This window comes from Egretta garzetta, unplaced genomic scaffold, assembly GCF_000687185.1.
Source record: "Egretta garzetta isolate BGI_Z169 unplaced genomic scaffold, ASM68718v1 scaffold231, whole genome shotgun sequence".
Lineage (NCBI taxonomy): Eukaryota > Metazoa > Chordata > Aves > Pelecaniformes > Ardeidae > Egretta > Egretta garzetta.
In genome coordinates, this window is record NW_009258727.1 from 5,272,867 (window position 1) to 5,291,835 (window position 18,969).

General features: G+C 34.5%; 1 protein-coding gene across 1 annotated transcript in view; it reads right to left on the bottom strand.

The window, feature by feature from the left end:
- ASCC3 (activating signal cointegrator 1 complex subunit 3) overlaps positions 1 to 18,969 on the bottom strand; it is a 261,873-nt gene that overhangs the window by 57,634 nt on the left and 185,270 nt on the right. The window contains exons 24-31 of the mRNA XM_035888780.1: positions 17,625 to 17,723; positions 16,976 to 17,144; positions 14,861 to 15,081; positions 13,377 to 13,462; positions 11,698 to 11,864; positions 11,422 to 11,567; positions 11,199 to 11,319; positions 9,057 to 9,199 (exon numbers count right to left, since the gene is read on the bottom strand). Coding sequence (XP_035744673.1) covers positions 9,057 to 9,199; positions 11,199 to 11,319; positions 11,422 to 11,567; positions 11,698 to 11,864; positions 13,377 to 13,462; positions 14,861 to 15,081; positions 16,976 to 17,144; positions 17,625 to 17,723 — 1,152 coding nt within the window. The remainder of the gene's footprint in view (positions 1 to 9,056; positions 9,200 to 11,198; positions 11,320 to 11,421; positions 11,568 to 11,697; positions 11,865 to 13,376; positions 13,463 to 14,860; positions 15,082 to 16,975; positions 17,145 to 17,624; positions 17,724 to 18,969) is intronic.

Sequence of the window (18,969 nt, forward strand, 5' to 3'; positions counted from 1 at the left end):
AATCCCTTGTATCAAAGGGGTTAGAACTGGTATAAAAACATAACAAATCCCTGCAACCAGTAACATAATAACAGTCATGAAAAAATATTTGGCACGCTGTAACGCCTATGAAAAGACAGACACCATTATTCAGTTTGATAATTCTGCAATTATTATTCATCAAAAAAGTTTCCTATTCATATGCTGAAATGCAAATTAATTTGAAATTTTTCTTTTCAGTGTGAGTTTGCAATTTATAGACTCTAACTCTGTAATGAAACCCAATATGCAAAGAGTGTCTTCATTTCAAACTTTTAGAAGTCCAGACAAAAAGCTATTTTTATTATTATTCTTTTCAAATAACCTGTCAATGACAATTTGGAATAATTTTAACTACTATCATTTTAACTATATTTCTTGCCCATGTTTTCAAGTGGTAAATTCCATAGTAAGCTCATTTATTTCTGTAGATGACCTCTGTGAAAAGCCCCTCACTAATAGCAAATGAGCTTTATAACTTCTGTCTTGTTTAGTGATTTTACCCCTCAATATTCCTTCTCTTGTTTTATTTCTAAGGCCATTTATTAATTTATGTGATTTTAATATAATTATAGCCCGGAACTTTCAAACCTCATCTCTTATTAGTGGTTTCCTGGTGCCACCAGCAGTGGCATGATGATATTGCATACTTATGGGCAGAATCATTCATGGTTAACCTAGGAGGTACAGCCAAGGTTAGAGAAAAAAAAAATAGTAGTGCAGAACAAATTACTCAGGGTAACTGAAGAATCTGGACCGAGTATTCAGTCTCATCTTGGACTGAGTATCTCAAATACTGAGATATACTACCTGCATGACTGCAGTGATATCTTCACTTACACTTAGGACTCTGAGGTGTTGCACTTCTGATTTTTAGAACCTTAACCTTCTCTGAATGTTTCCTGGGCTTTATAATTCTCAGATCTTAATGTTAATACAAATATTCACATATCTAAACCCAAGTAATTTATGTCACTACTATTATAAAAAAAATAAATCCTTAAAAGGTACAAAAAAGCCAGAGAATACAATAGTCCATATTCAGGATTTAAAAAACCCCAGACAAACAATACAGATTTTGTAAATCAATCAATTTTGTCAGGAAGAGCAAATTACAAAGCATCTTAAAAAGCCTATTTGCTGAAGTAGTATTGACTAACAGAACCGGAATTGATGGAAGTAACAGAGAACTCAATTTAAAAAAAAAATATTCTTCAAGTTTTGGCTTGATCCAATCAATTTGATCTGTCAGTGGAAGCTCCTAAACTTAATTTTCCCTCACAATGCAGTTGCCTGGATGTTCCAGAGAGTTTCCTATATTATAAGACATGGAAGGTTTGTTGTATAAACTGAGCTGGCATGTAGAAAAGAAAATGATGCTTACAGAAGAAAAGAGTGAAAGGGACAATAAAACACTGAAACGAAAGAAAGCAGAAATAGAAAAGCAATGAATTGAGAAGTGAAGAGGGGATAAGTCTATTTAGGAAAGGGAAACAAGAAGAGGGGTAGATAAGTGGAAGAGAGTAAAGAACTGAATGAAAGGAGGATATGTTAAAGGATAAAGTTTATCGATCTAGATACAATCAGCAAACCTTTGATTTCTCTAGTCACCATGTAGGCATGTGACTGCAGTGTAGACAACATGAATTATGACCCATCTTAAAGATGTTTTCTTCTAAGAGAAAAAAAGAGCTCGATAAAATGAGAACCTGTATATGGTTTTCTCTACAATTATGACCAACAACTTGCGTTGCTAAATATATTTTTGAACTTATTAATACTTTTTGTGCTATGGATTTATGAAGTGGTACTAGCACTGCACAGGCTCCTTATGCTTAGATAGACACTTTGAGAAATAACAGTTATATGTATACATTTGACAGAGAATTAAGATGAAAAGTAGAAAACAGCACTGGTAAATATCAGAAAAATAAATGAAAAAATTAATTTCTGCATTCAAAAATCGACCAAAGGTATTATACTGTTGAATTAATTTTTCTCCTCCCTACCAAGAATCATCACCTTATGACAGTTATGTTTTTAATGTAAGGGAACAAGCCAGTTCTAATGACGTTTATTTCCTTATTCACGTGAGCAGAATTTGGTACTGGGAAAATGATGAATCCAAACTCCCTTTTCCTCGAGAAGAGTACAGGGATCAAATGATATGATTTGGATTAGTCTATAGCGATTAGACTGCTCCTTCAGCACACGCAGTGTTACAGTGTTAGTTATTTTCAGTACAGAACCTGAGCTAAACCTTTTTGCCAGGTAGTTGCCAGCGTAAAACATCCTAAATTCACACTGCTGGGAATTTATTCAAAGATGTTCTTCTTGCTTTTACAATCAGTGGCGGTTATTTTTTTTCTCCCTCTGACTTGTATTACAGCGGAGGCCTGTGGTGCTGTTAGTCATACCTGCAAAGCAGTGTAATTTACCGCAGGGAAACTAAAGAACCCTTAGCAGGAGAGCTGGCGCATGTACTACTATCCTGTCATTTTAGCAGCAGGGAATCCTAGTCATTTTTAGCTGACCCCTTACTTTCACATAAATCAATGTAATAAACACAACTATTTTACCCATAGGCACAATCCAAGGCTTAAAATTCTCATGACAATTTATTTAAAAATATAACTCTCTCATGTCAGTATAGTGTAAGATTATTATCACTTTCTATTAAGAAATAATGGCACAATTAATAGGTTCATTAACCAGAAACAGACACAGCATTGTGACTATAAAACAAATCTAAAGTTTCTGCATCGTTATAACTTCATTACTATTTATCTTTCTGAAAACAACTGTAATGTTAACTCATAAAAGGGTAAAGAAAATATATTTTATCTTAGGAACAGAAAAAGTATATTAAAAATAATATAAGCAAATATACACGGTACTGACATAAAAAAATCCCCCACAACACCGATGCAAGGGAACTTAATGCAAGAAGGAATTTTTTTCCCTGGACTCCAAGACAGGCAGGATTGGGCCCATGCGCAAAAGGTTTTGCTCTCCTTCACAGATTTTTTGGTGAACAAACAAAAGTACCTCCTGTGCTTTCCTAACACTAGGCTGGATCAGGAATTCACCTTGTATTAAAAAACCTTTGAAAACCAATTTGGGACTCTAGTAACATTGCAAAATATTTATTATAAAAAATAAAGTTTATTTCTACCTTTTATATTCTAATCTCTGAACAAGCTAGATTTTTCTCAAACTAGTAAGTAGTCATTTTCTTTGTTCCTGCACATATGTAAACTGTTGAACCATTTACTTTAAGCTAATAGAACTTTTTTATATTTTAAATTTATTATACTTAAAAAGCTTTTGTAGAAAGATAGGATTCCATTTAAGTAGATACATTACCCTGTGCCTGAAATACATTCCAGTCAGAGTATAATTCAGCAAGTTGATGACAATGCTGGCTCCAAAAGAAAGGAGGAGACCAGATTGGACAAGAATGAGCTAACAGATTGTGCAGCCCAATTCTGTCCCTTTGAGTGTGATATATTGTTTCAAGATGCTAAAAACCCATACTTTCTCAAAGCATATCTGTTGTGCTGGTTTTCCCATTTTCACAGAATCCTCATTATTAGTACTCTGTACTCTTTTCAAAGCACGTCAGACTCAGACCATATGCCACTGAATAATGCTTATCAATTGTCTAAAATGCCCAATAGAAGAAAGATGTGCCAAACAAAAGAATCGTGAAAGTTATGAAGTCTTTTACAAAAATAATTACATATTTCACATCTGCTACAGATGTTAAGTGAAATAAAAACATCTCCTTGTTATAACTAAATGTTAATTTTTTATGACACACTTTCGTGTCATAAAAACAACATCTTGTAGAAGGAAGTTGAACTTCTATAATGAGTGAAACACTTAGAAATCATTCTTGGGTACCCTCCTGATCTTTAAAGGCAGGAAAAAAAGTCATCTTATAAAATTATTTTTGATGAAGAGTTGACATCCTCATACTCCAGAACTCTCCCATACAAACAAGATGCCTAAACCACCTCAAATAAGATTACTCAAGAAACATCTTAAAATACGGTTTAAGCAATTGAGATACATTATTAAAACATATACATTTAACATTAAAAATCTCATCTAAGACAGCAATATACCTATTCATGACACAGACCAGATTCTTCTGTTCCTGTTTTATAGCACAGCATTACCTCAGAACAATAACATGGAGATAATAGGTTATTTGATTTAAAGGTTAGAGAAGGAAAAGTCATCTTTTGTCTTTCCAGCAATTCTTGGGATGGGTTTCTTTTTCTTTCTGTTTGTTTGTTTTTTTAGAAATGCAAAACAGAACTATATGGTAAAATTTAATTCACTTTCATGCATATGTCTATGCATATTTCCACATAGTATACGAACACATATACAAATCCATAATTAGCTCACACATGTTTATAGTCTCACATCTCTAAAATCACAAAATCAGTATGGGCCTGATTCATTCTTTTGGAGTCAATGAATGACCTTCATTCAAGTGCCCTTGAATTCAGTGGAAGCTGGCTATTGCCTGGTATGGATGTTATTGAACATTACAGTAGGTATGTTTGTGCTAAAGGATTTTAGTTATTTCTAGAGGTTTCATAAAGAAGAGTCTTAACAAGATGCAGATGGTAAAATGATGCACAAAGCAGAATGCAAAAATCATTGTGGTTAAAGTTAAAACTGTTTACATGAGTACATTTCTTTTCAGTCCTTGCAGTGTAAATATAAAAAAAATTATCCAAGTATCTGGCCGGGGAATAAATGTCTTTAAAAAAAAAACCAAACCCAAATATGAAAACACCCTGCTTGTTTGCTGGTGAGAACTGCATTCTAACTTCAAACAATAAACAATAAATACTACTTTGTACTTTTGTTTTAGGTTAAAACCAAAAAGCAGTAAAAACATTAGAGAAAAATAAATAAACTGAAAACTTGATTCTAATAAATTATGTTGTAAAAAGATTGCAACATCTGCTGCCACCACAGATGTAGATGCAGTTTCTGAAAGAGAAGGACTTGTTCCTCTTTAGTCAGTTCCTAATGCAGAACAGTATAACTGTTCTTACCCAAGCTTACCACCACAAACTGGTGGCACTGTCTATTTCCAAAAGGATAATCTGAGCTGTTGTCCCATTTAACAAGATAAGTAATGGGTCGCAAGCTTGAACGTGTCAGTCCTGGCTGACATCTCCATGCTGGAACATGTCCAGAGGAGAGCAACAAAGCTGGTGAGGGGTCTGGAGCACAAGTGGTGAGGAGAGGCTGAGAGAGCTGGGGTTGTTTAGTCTGGAGAAGAGGAGGTTGAGGGGAGACCTTATCACCCTCTACAACTGCCTGAAACGAGGCTGTAGCGAGATGGGGGTCGGTCTCTTCTCCCTGGTAATGGGCGACAGGACAAGAGGAAATGGCCTCAAATTGTGCCAGGGGAGGTTTAGATTGGACATTAGGAAAAATTATTCACAGAAAGGGTTGTCAGGCACTGGAATGCGCTGCCCAGGGAAGTGGTGGAGTCCCCATCCCTGGAGGTATTTAAAAGACATCTAGATGTGCTGCTTAGGGACATGGTTTAGTGGTGGGATGGCAGTGTTAGGTTAACGGTTGGACTTGATGATCTTAAAGGTCTTTTCCAACCTTAACAATTCTGTGATTCTATGATTAGAATATTAGCTGGAAAGCTTATATATGAAAATCACCTAATGATTATACAATAAAGCAGGGTAAGCAATAAGGTTTTCTTTTTCATTGGCACAGTGGCATCAATGAATGGTAAAAAGAAATAAAGAATTACTCAATTTACAGGAGCACTCTTCTCTCTGAGATGCAGTGCCTATTCTCATTTCTGTCATGATACACCTGTGCCTCATAAATATAACTCGGACAATCTTTACAGGGTGATGTCTGCTGAAGAGTCCTTGCAACTACTGTAAATGGAAAGGAAAGCAGCTTCAGCTGCTTCTTCACTCTTTGGTGAAAAATAAACTCTGCGTTGGGACTGCAAATCCTAAGTCAGATAGAGAGCTCATTTTGGAACGTGTATGGATAATGCATCTTACAGAAAAAGAAAAAAACCCACTCATAACACTCTAAAATAGGTAACTATTCTTTCTTCTTCAAGAGACTGCCCACTCATACTCTACTTTGGGCAAACTGTGGCAGTCCTGCTTAAATCCTGAAGAACTTCTGCATGCGTTATGCATAGCAATTGGCAAATGTAGGGATGAGCTTTGAAGTATCAGCTACAAATCTCAGTAAGTAGGGTATTTCAACATCACTGGAGGCTTCCTTGAATCTCTCTGTTACCCTCACGGAAAAACTGCCATGCAGGGTTAACAGAGGAAAAATCACTTTTAATGGCTGTAAGAATCTGTCTACTTCAGTATCAGTTTTGCAGATGTCATTGTTTACTGCATTTTAAGAAGCCTTAAGAAACCTATCCACTAGGAAGCTAACATAAACATATTTGGCCATCATGTAGCAAAACCTATCACACCATTCAACAAAACTAACCAATGAGTTCTCAAAGGAATCTTATGTCAGCCAAAATTGGTGTTATACAAATAAGGCTGAATGAAGAAAAATGCCAAGGCCTGCTGTAAAGCTTGTAAACTTTGTATGCACCCATTTATGAAAAATCTCTTTTATCTCAACATACTTCACAATTAACAATTACAAATACTTTGAAAATAAAGTCATTAGTTTGCAAGTTCCCCTAAAGGAACACTGGATTGCAAAAAACAAACATGAAAAACTGACAGGCAACAAAAATGCTGTTTAAAGGCAACAACAATTTATTTCTTCTAACTGGTCCATTTTTATCCCACATGAAATTGAGAAACACTTGAAATACTTGGGCAAGTGTTTAAGATAGGAAATACCTACTATAAAGTAGGTATTCACTAGTTCTACTTTCACCTAGTCCAAGCTTGACTTTAATATAACTTGAAGTTAGAATTTTTAAACAAAAAAATTAAAGAATTAAGCAATACATACACTATGTATGTAGCACTACTATAGCTTTCTCCTTTGCTTCAATGTCAAATGAAACTCAAGCTAATCATGCTCATTTAAAACATAAAACTACAAACTGGTCCCATAATTACCTAAAGAAATGTCCACCTGGAATTGTGGGTACTTCAAACACAATTGTGTTCTGCTTTACTGAGGTAAGATATAATAATTTAGGGCTTAATCTTCAGTCTTTTATATTTATGTAATCAGAACTGAATAACTTGGTAGGTATCTTATGTTCCAAACATTCAGCTTATTAATTCAAATACAAATCTTATGCAAATGTTATTAAACAAATAAATGCAAAGTCTGCTTGTCCTTGTTGGCTCCTCTTTCAAAACCTTCAGAGGTATATTCTGAAACACAGGAAATTCAAAGACTCCTAATAGAAAACCCTTCTCCAGCAAGTGGCGAAGCTTCAGTTACAGTTTTTTTCAGGATAGTAGTGGCTCACAGGACAGGAGGAAGGTATTTGTATTGATGCAAGTAATTTAGGGAATGTTGCATATTGCATATTCTCACTGTAGGTGAGATTACTACAGTAAACTACCACAAGGTACTAGAGTACTCCAGTACACACTAATAATTTTTATTTGAAATGTTTCTGTTATGCTCAAGTAAACATCAAATAGAGGTTATACTGTCAGAAAAGCAGCATCAAACTGAGACATGGTTTTAGTACTAGTACTTTATCAGCCAAGACATCCATTTTCTCTTTTAAAATCCATCCAAAAGAGGAAGGATACAGATGGTATGCTTTATCACAGAAACATGACACTTTTTTCTTTTGCAAAGACCAAACAAAATCAAATATTCTCATCTAGAAACCTGTACTTTTTGGCATATAATTTTTTGGTATACAATTGTATAACTATTCATACAACTGTTGACACATAAATATTCACACAATATTCAGTTTGGACCTTATATTTATGAGTCATGCATTTTGCTGTGTTTTAGCCTTATATTATCACAGAAATTCCTATGCAGAAGGTCTGCAACCATTAGGGAAAGCTAACTTCCAAAATCTAGGAAATCTGAATATCAACTAAAAAAACTGTTTTGAAGCAATGATATATTGTAATTGGAACCATTAGTCCAGAAGGAAATAAATAATTCTGTATTCAGAGCAGGTGCAGTAAATAAAATCTAGTATACAATTTGAAGAATGCAGATAAAACCGCATATTGAATGGCTGTTTATTATTTGACCATCATTCATGTTTTGCAATAATTGAAGTGTTGCTTTAAGAAACAACACAAAAAAATGTAATTAAGGATTATACTGCTTGAAAAAGAAGAAAAAAATTAAAGCTTTACTCCAGCGTTGCTTAACACCTGAGTATTTGACCTTGTAACCTTTATGTTCTTATAACAGAGATACCGGCAGAAGGTATCTTTTTTTTTTTAACATTGATTTATTTAATTGATATGCAAGATTTAACCATTCCTAAACTGTTGGTTCTGCAGTATATATAAATGTGTATGAATATAGATGGATAGACGTGTTTATACATGTATATACATATATACACACTGATATATACATATATAACCCTCTACACACAGAGTTATTTTATGAGAGGGATGATTTTGCTCCTGAAACACTGAAAGAGATTTGATTTAAATTCCAGCTCAACATCTATATGTCACAGATTTTCAGCTGTAAACTTTGGAGAACACTAGTCCTCTTTCTTTTATTCTTTGTCTTATCTTTGTATCAAAGACTTGCATCATGTGATATATGTCGTCCGGGACAATGGAACTAGCATTAATAATAGACATGCAGGAAAAACAAAGACAAAAGAGTTTGTATTCTAAAGTTCAGATCTTGCAGAGATGCTTCTATAGTTTCAATGCTGACACTAGTTTTAATACATACTGAAATTTAGCATATGCATAGCTGTTTCAAGATCTACCCTCAAGTGACTCTTTTGTTTTAGATGTACTTTCTTTTCAAACAAGCATCAACAAAATAGAAGCAAAGCACAAATAATGCAGGTGAAATGATTCTACCTCTCTCTCATCCATCTTCAGCCATTGTTTGGGATCATCCTCGGTGGCTAGGAAAGCTATCAGATCTAAGGCAGTAAGCCTTGTCTGACGTCTGGATGACACAAAAATAAGAACAGGCTTGGCTGGAGAATGACTCCGAATTGCTGTTGAGGAAAACAGAACTTGTGGATTAGGCCCTTTAATGACAAAAATTAAGAGTTTCTCTTTGCAATACCTAGACAGCTGATACACCTCTCTGCAGATGATATACAGGTATGTATACTTAGTCTCTATTCTGCCAGATAGTTACAACTGAGGTGAGCATATATCCTCTCTGAATCAAAGATCATGTAACTATGCTTGTCTGACTCTGAGTTAATTTGCCCTGCTATTTCAGTGATCAGTGTAAGCTAAAGATTTAAGAAAAGCAGTTAGGAAAAAAACCTCCACCCAAACACCACAAAACCTGGACAAGCTTTCTAGACTTCAAAACTTGTGAATACTGTCTCAGCCTAGTAACTATGTTCTGTTTTTTCCAGCCTATTGGGATATGTTGTCTCAGGCTAAGTGCCATTAAGGTCCAAAACTTGTTTTCTGCCTGGCCCAGAGCTCAGACTGCATAAACTCATGTCTGCCTGCAAAGGATCACTTCAATCTACCAAAACCAGAAAAGGTAAAAAAGGTAGAAAGTGACTTTACAATAGCTGCTGTGAAAGGTGGGCGTTATGGTACAAAAGAAGTTTGTTTCTGTTGTTTAGTAATTAGTCTGATATATTTAAATCAATTATGTTTTAGGACTTTTTAAAAAGGCATTTTCTTTCTCAGCCCATGTTTGAAAAGTTTCAAGTTGCAGCAAAATTTTTATGATCTCAGGAATAAGTATTGCCATGGAAATGCTAAAATAACCTTGACTATGTCACGTCAAACAAATGGGGAAAAAAGCCCTCAATAAATCATACATCTCCAGATTTTCTAACATCAACAAGCACTCGAAGTATAAACAGGTGTACGTAGAATTTCAAATACTCTCTCTAAATCTCTTATAAATCTGTTTGTGTGTTTTCTCATGTAATTCTCACTCTAGCAATTAAATTTATGCATTGTTAATTTCTGAGAATTATTTCATACTATCCACCATCACATATTGTTGCCCAGTTTGTGAATACTACCCAGCATGTGCTCCTGCATAGACACACAGTATACAGTTGTGAAATTAGTGAAACATGCGTATTTATACCTTACAACTATATATGCCAATATATCTATATATTTTAAAAGCCCAGCATCTAATGGATTTTTGCTGCTTCAGGAACAGGTGTGGCAGAACAGACCAAGACAGATTTATTGTTCATTAGTGTTTTTGTACAATGCTCTTGTGGAGGTGTAAATAATCTGAGCTGTCAAGATTGGTCTCTAGTCCACAATCAATACTTTGCTTCTGTCATAAGGCTAATTAAAGCAGCTAAAAAGTCACCTCACAAATGTCACCTCACAATCAACAGCAGTTCACATTACAAAATTTATTTTGGAGGTTATTTTTAATTGATATAATAAATATTCCTTATGTAACCAAACCAAAACATGTTCAAATAAAATACGAGAGTTTTTCTTAAATCTATCCTGCTTGCCAGCTTTGTTAAGAATAAAAAATTGAAAACAGGAGCATATCTGGATGCACTACAAATTTTGGATTTTATGGTTATTGCTCTGAAACTAGAATTATAGGAGGTTAGCCTGACTTGCAACTTCTGTTCACAATTTTTTTAATGCTTACATACAGTGGTCCATATGAAAATACCTCAGCAGATTAATAATATGAATAGTTTTATTACTTTCTAAATTTCAAATATTTTTACACAAATGTTTCTTTACGGTGTCAAACACTAAGAGAAAACACATTTTATTTCCCCTTCATTAGTACTAGTTTTATTCTTCTGTTCTAAACACATTACATTCCTCTGTTATGTGTTGCATTTGCAGCACACTTTACGTTTCAGACAAATAGCTTTGGGCCATTAGCAGAGCAGATTCCCCCTATACATGCCAACAGTACATACAGGAACACATGTTGTAAATGTGCTGCAAATGAACTGTGTAAAGTGCTCAAAGTCTTTTTTTTCCTTTTACGGAAAGAAGGGGAAGATCTAGGAGCTTGTTGCTTACCCTGAAATGCAGGTTTGTTCATGCTAGCCATGCGAGGACAGTAGTGCTGGCCAGGGAAGCCCTGAATGTGCACCTCCAGAGGAACTGGGCGTACGGACGGTCGGAAATTGAATAGACCCATCTACAAGAAAACATTTTTTCCAAGCTGAATTACCCTACAAATTTTTATTTTATTTTTTCTGCAGCACAAATACATAACCATCTTCTGAAACATTTTTCATACCTGATTAATATTTAGCCAGTCAGCAAGGTCTCTGGCATTTGCTAAAGCAGTGGATAAACCAACTACTCTTACAGGCTTCTCTGTGTGAGATGAGATGAAGTTTGTTCGAGACACAATGACTTCCAATACTGGGCCTCTCTCATCCCCTAGTAAATGAAAAGTGCATCAAAAACCAGAAAAGGTTCAGATGTCAAAAAGTACATTCACGTCACAAGTACCAGCAGACTTCTTCAAATTTAGCAATGATTCTGATTAAAACCAACAAAACATGCTCACCTAGCAGATGAATCTCATCTATGATAAGAATGGAAACTTTCTGAACATAGCTTCTGTTTTGCCAGCTTCTGCTGACACCATCCCACTTCTCTGGGGTAGTAACAATCAGGTCAGCTTGGGCAATAGCTCTCATATCAGGAGTCACATCTCCTGTCAACTCCACAACCCTGTAATCAAGAAAGACGGTGGCTTGGCTTTACAAAGCTTTAGAACATCTTAATGTTCAAACAGAAACTCCTAAATATTGACTCTTAAAGGAGAGAAGAAACAAAATTAAAAAAAGTCATTTTGTTTCTGGTCAAATACTTCTAACAGGATTTTCAAAACTGTTCTAAGTAAATAAATCCGTCTCTCTGTTTTCCTACCAAATACCGTATAAATACTAAATACCATTCCTTAGCAAAACCATATGAAAAGAAGAGGGTGAATATCAGTCCCAAACCATCTATGGTTAATTTTTCAAAATGAAGATAAGATGAGAATATTAGTATGATATGATGTGAATTATAACATCCTGTCATAACCAGGATGAAAGCTTTCTAGAAAGCTACCAAGTTGCTGCCTGCTGTTCTGTATCGATCTCTGGTTTGAATAACGAGTCTAGATTGTACTGTATCTGCATTTGTTGGTGAAGTTCCATTAAGACTGGACCAGAAACTATCCTGAGGTCATTTTTTTGGGAAGATTAGCAGAGTTTTTCCAATTGTTTGCCTTATTATCCTTTCAAGTTCTACAAATAGCATCTGAGATGATTCATCATTTTAGACTGAATATAATGGATTTTTGACATTCCTATGACACATTCTACATCCAGTTGAACATCTATTAAAAATTCCTCAAAGTAATGTGTATCTTCTGTTCAAAATTTCAGTCACAAGTAATTTTCAAATTTTCAAAAAGGAAATATTACTTGAAAATATTTTAAAATTATGAGGTAAATAATTTATCCTCACAGGCCATTAAAGTAGCAAAAAAAAATAATTGCCAATTAGTATGTCACTGCTATGATAATAGCAGGAACAGTAATTTCATGTACAGAGTCTCGCATCTCTTTCTATTGAAACCTGTGGTGTGCTTCAAGCTTTAACGTACAAAAATAGCTATACATAGGAAAGGAAAGGGCCTTAAATAGTCCATCCTACAGATATAATTTTTAACTCAAGAAAGTATAATTTTGGAAATCATCATGACTGATATACTTTATATGTCATAAAGTAATGGCTGAACTCCAACACCTGAGATCAGTAAGAAATTAATGTTACCAAGGCATAAAATTATTTCTAATTTATATATGAAAGACAATGTATGAATACTAGGATACAGTTCATGCAACTCCTATGAGTTCCTTATTGCTGCAGTATCTAAAGAAAGCTTATTTTGGATTGCAGTTTCAACTTCCAAGGATATTGCAGAGAGAAATCTGAGCTTCGTATTTATTATACTGGCAAGTAATAAGAACGAAAACAGGTATCAAAGTGTATCCCTTTTTAGTTTTGATTTTGCTATCACTACAATGACTACTGATAGCATTTTTTATTTTTCAAGTACTAGAAATTTGAAGGATAGTATACAATCAAAACCTATTTTGAAATACTCAAAAGTATTCTGTACATTTTACTCATACTTGGTGGGCTGTTCTTTTCATTCTCATTTCTCTAATTTGGTAAGGAGAAACATACTTTTTACCAAGTTTTTCTTCAATCCTAACTTTCCAGTCCTCAATTCTTTCACGAACGAGTGCTTTTAAGGGTGCAATATACACCGCCTGCAAAAGAAAAGTCACAAAACCAGAAGTTAAACACGAAACCTTTATTAAAGTGTACCTACAAGGAAAAAAATATATTTAATACTTGTGAGATTTTAACATACTCGTTATCTATAAAATGATTAAAGCCTGAGTTTCTTAAATGACCTACAACGGGATTATATTTAAAACAGACTTAACACCTGAAAATACTGCTATGTTTCCTCAGCCATTAACAAGCAAATGTATTAAGAAAGAATCATTTCTTGAAATGGAGGTATTTATCATACCATTTAATATCAAAACCCACTTATATGAATAATGCCATTTTTTTCTAGGACTATAAAATCTGCAAGCTAACATTCTAGGACAGAAATAATCAGAATTACCAGCAAGCAATATCTTACTTGATTTCAAGTTATGTCATTGAATTATTAAAAGATTACCAATTAAATTAAAAAGTTGATTATTTTAAGCAAAATGTCACAATCTTTTCCTCAAAGAAGCCTGCTGTGTAGGGGGAGAATACTCTGACATGTAGAAACAATATTTACTTACAGATTTATGGTTAAATATTCTGAAGCTTTTGAACATGAAAAAAATGCTACATGAAGAATTCACATACATTCCTTACAATGTATAGCCAGGTTTTCAGCTATATTAAAACCTAAAAGATATATTCCTTTGAGAGCTGGCTATTTTCTAAGTCTAATAGATAAACTGAAAATGTATGAATGGCTTGTTTATCTCACTTGGACTAATAAATTACATGAAGATATAGAAATTTCAAATATGAATAAGGGATTTATGTACATGATTTCTGTTAAAATTCAAAGGTTATTCTTTGGTTTAATCTCACAGTCAGATACAAGTATCTTTTCCAAGGACTTAAAGCTAAAATGTGGTTAACTAAGACAAGATGGCTAAGTCAAGCTACAGTTATATATTCACTTTGAAAACAAACTCCCAAAAGCTGAGTTGTTCAGCTTTTAGACAATTTAAAAAATAAAACACAGAGGCAAGTTGGAACAGAAAATTGGCTTGCAGTAATTAATTCCAACCTGTTTGTTTAAGTAAGAGAGAGACTGCATTAGCTGTATTCATATGGTGGGGAACCAATGGCTATAAAACAGTACTACTGCTAATACAAGGAGATTAAAGCAGCAAATGCAGGTTAAATACAGAAAAGGAACTCCAGCATGACTGTATGTCGTGTTCTTAGATTTAACTCTAGTTGTACACTGATTAATATAAAAAGTTGAAATAAAAGCATAATGTACATAATGCAATACCATTTTGTATCCAGACAGGTATAAATTGGAGAAAGCAAAATTCAGTTTGCCATAGTCTTTTTCTAGGCTTTTGCATCGCTGAAAACATGTCTACACAAAATGATTCTAGTAAACCTATTTTACAAACCTTTGATGTGGGATACTTGTTAAAAACTCTAAAGATGGCTAATTCAGCTGCAACAGTTTTTCCAGAACCTGTAGGTGCTCCAAGAAGAACATTACAGTCTGTGTGATAAAGTGTATGAAAAATTTGGGTCTGGATAGGGTTGAAGTGTGTGAACTTGTACAGGAGTTCATATTCCCGATGTCCCAAGGCTGTGATAGGCAAAGGCTGAAGATCCAGAAGCTCTAAAACCACAAAATAATCATAAGTGCATGACAAGAGTTGCCATGGCGTAACATAGTTTATTATGATGACAGGATATTAACCAATAATTTAGTGGAAAAAAACCCTTACATTGGAAATTCTAATATTTAATATCTCATATAACACATTTGGGTCATTGTTAACTTCAATGAGGAATAATGAAAAGTTGATTTTATAGCTCAAGTATTTCTGCAAGTACTGCTGTTAGTATTCTGATAGCTGTGAACCATCCATTTGCATAAATCAATGTTAAAGCTGTTTACTTTTTACCCATTTGTAGTAAATTCAACACTCACTGTGTAAGATTATATGTATGTCCAGATTCTTATGACAACAGAATGTGGAGTCGGAGGACAGCATAATCTGTATATTTTAGATTCAAGGAAAAAACTATTTAAGAAGGAAGGATTCTTTGGAGTTTCTAAGTTGATGGAGTAATACAAATCAGATGAGCACAGATTTTGCATCTAATCCTTTAAACATGTAATTAAAGACATAATCTTAATAAATAAACAAACAGCCCTTCGATATATGATTCTCAATATATCTTGAGGGCATCTGCTATCCAAACAATTAGAGATTGTGGAATTTGGAAGATGATATATATAACCAGATTGGATTTGGATTCCTACCAAATTAAGGAGACTGCAGTGATTCTGCTATGCAGATGCTTGCTTTGAAGTTTGGGTTGGTTTTTTTTTTTTTGTGGCTGGAGGTCTCATTGTCTTTTCAGGGTGCTTCACATTAAGGTATGATATGGGAATCATAAAATCTACTGAGGCAATGATGCCTAATATTCTTCACATGCTTTTCACTGATACCTTATGGCTGTTTTATCATTCCCACTGAAACTGTGATTTCTTGGGCTCTGTTGAGGAGAAAGAAGGTTTTTTGCCTAGCAGGGCCTCTACGTACTTCATTGCTGAGTGGGAACCAGATGGGAATTGAAATCAATTACCATAAATCCTAGAGGCTCCATAACTGGTGATGTGTAAATATCTTTCTGTTTCTTCTGAATAGTAGTCAGTGATCAGTCAATTAGATAAAAAGGTTACACATGCTTTTCCAGACAGCGTAGGTACAGTATAACAATAGCTAAACACTTCACAAACACATGTGAATTTATGCATGCCAAAGGACAACACCGTATGAGAACTGAGTATTTCTGAAGACACTCACTTCACAGATGGCTGGATGAGCCAAATGTAATTACAGTGGAAAGGTTTTACAATGACATCAGGCACAATGAATGTATAAAGCAATTTATGTATCCAGAAAAAAAGAAGCAAAACACAAACATATGCTTCTGTGCCAAGTGTTAAAAAAAGGAGGGGGAGGGGAAGGCCATGACTTGATCAGCAGTGCTGAGTTGAAATGTGATGTTCACTACTTGCTGTGATGAATTTATTTTAGTAAAAATTGTAGAACGTTTCATATTTTCAAAATTTTATCTGTGTTTGTTTTTTCTTTGCTGAATGCCATTTATAATACAACCATCCACTCTAAGATTATTTTTAACCAGTCCAGAAGAAATATAACGCTTACAAGCACTAAGATAAGACATACTGTAACACAGAAATTTGCTTAGTTTTATATGACAGTTTCAATTTTCCTATGATTTATAGAGAACCCGGAGTAACTAAAAGACTGACGTTATGTTGAGATGAAATGAACTGCTTTTTGTTCAGGAGTTTAAAATTTTAGAGAGCTTTAAAGTTAGTGAAAAAATGGTCTCAATAATACAAATATATCACAAAATGAAATTCCATATACTTTTCTACGAAGAAGCAGAAGTTAAGAGATTTATTGCGCTATCACAAGGAAAATCAGTATGAGCAAGATGAATTAAAACAAAATGATCAAATTTGAAGTTACCTGTGTGGGGTGGATGTCTCTCTGGAAGAATCAAATGTTGAAAATTTATGATACATACAGCCTCTGCTCCTAACCATCTATCGGACACAGCTCGAATGTAATATTGAGAAGGAAGAGGTTCAAAAATTGGGATTGTGAACACCAGCAGTTGAGGTTCTTTAGTAATGACCTAATGCAAACGTGTAGAGAATAATTACTGCACAGACAAATCAGTAACTTGAAAAATTATAGTTTGCCTCACTTCCATAAGCATTACCAACACAAGGCAATAAAGTATGTGTGGAACTCCATATGCAAAATGTTCACATCTTTATGAAATATTTCACCACTGGGAATGGATTTTGTTTCCATGGACTTCAAAAGATAAAAATAAGGCTGGCTCTTCATCTTTTTCTTAAACAGACAAAATCATTACAGTCTTTCTTTTTTCACTTGGGAATAACTGTTCCACCAAAGGAGGAGAAAAAGGGACATCTGAGATTAGGAAACATCTTTGTGGAAGTCCAAGCTTATCATGTACATCTGAAACTGAAAGCTTTGCTACTGATTTGAAAATCTGCTTAGGTCAAAATACTGTTTGACCTTACAAATCAGTATCTCACTAACTTTATTTTTGTCTTGCTATGAGATTCTGAATAAAATCCATTACCTGCTTTTTTTGAATGATGAAGTACTCTGAATGATAAATGTGATCATTAGTAGGGTCTTCTACCCAAATCCACCAGGGCTCTCCAACAGTGCCGTGTACCTTTAAGCATAGAAAAGATAGCTTTGTTACAGTTGTAATGAGGTTCTCTGGATTTGCTGGGTATATTGGATGTATTTCTAAATGATGTAGGTTTACAAAGGAATACAGCAACACAGAAATCAGAGGTAAGAGCAATCTAACATTTCTAATTAGCTCAGTCTGCTTAAAGATTAGGTTTCAATAAGAGTTTGCTTAAGGTATGTATAATATAAATGGACATCATAAAAATGCAGCTGAAGCTAGTGCCTCAGCTGTTTATAAATAGATTGAACTCCCAGGGTTTAGTCTAGGTTCCTGAAAAATGACTCCTCCTTTTTCCTCCTTGTACTCCTACTTCTGTCTTCAGATTATGTATAGAAGATTGTCTTTTGCTGTCCACTGCACTGATCATTTTTCAGTCAAAACCATTCTCTCAGGAACAACTGGACACTGAATTGTGACACTGCTCTCTCCTCCTCTCTCTCTTCCCCTGTCCTCTAGGAAGATACAGTAAGTTGATTCAGAAGGCTGCAGGTCTAGTCGTTGCTACAGGTGAAGTGAGAAGAACATAAATAGAGCTGTCTCTTGACGATTCCCATGCCATCTGGCAACACTTTATTCCATCCTAGATTTTCGCTTGCTTCTTTGTGTACCTTATTTTGCAATGCCCGCCACAAATGATAGCTAGGTGGGATGCTCAGTTAAGAATTTTTGTTTCTTTATCAGTATAAATGTCCTGTGCCAATGTGCAAGATTTTTACTTAAACATCTAGGAAAAGAAGAAAAATGCATAGTAAAGGAGTTTGGAAGACATACTATTAAATGTACATAGGTTTCTGTTGTTTCTGATGAGGACTGTGATAAGGTACAAAACCAGTATGAACATGAGAAGAAGTTGGAATTATTCCTAAACTTTAGTTAATAGGAAAAAACACAAAGCTCATAGTTGCTTCTAATGGCAATTTTAATGCTACAGGAATCTGGTATTGATTCACACAGCACACATTATTTTCAGCATAATTCATTATTGTGTATGTGCTGGAAAAGACTTTGTGCTGGCTTTTGAAGACAAAAATATGTACTACAGAGAACTAAGGTTCTCTTCTAACGTGGTTGCACAACATAAATAGTTGGACAGTAAAGACACTGTCATTCATTTTCATTACATTTTAATTTCACTAGCAGCTTCACTGGGAACTGAAGCAGTGAAACTGAAAGGACACAGCTTACTGCAGGTGACATTTTGAAAAATCACAATGAGACGATT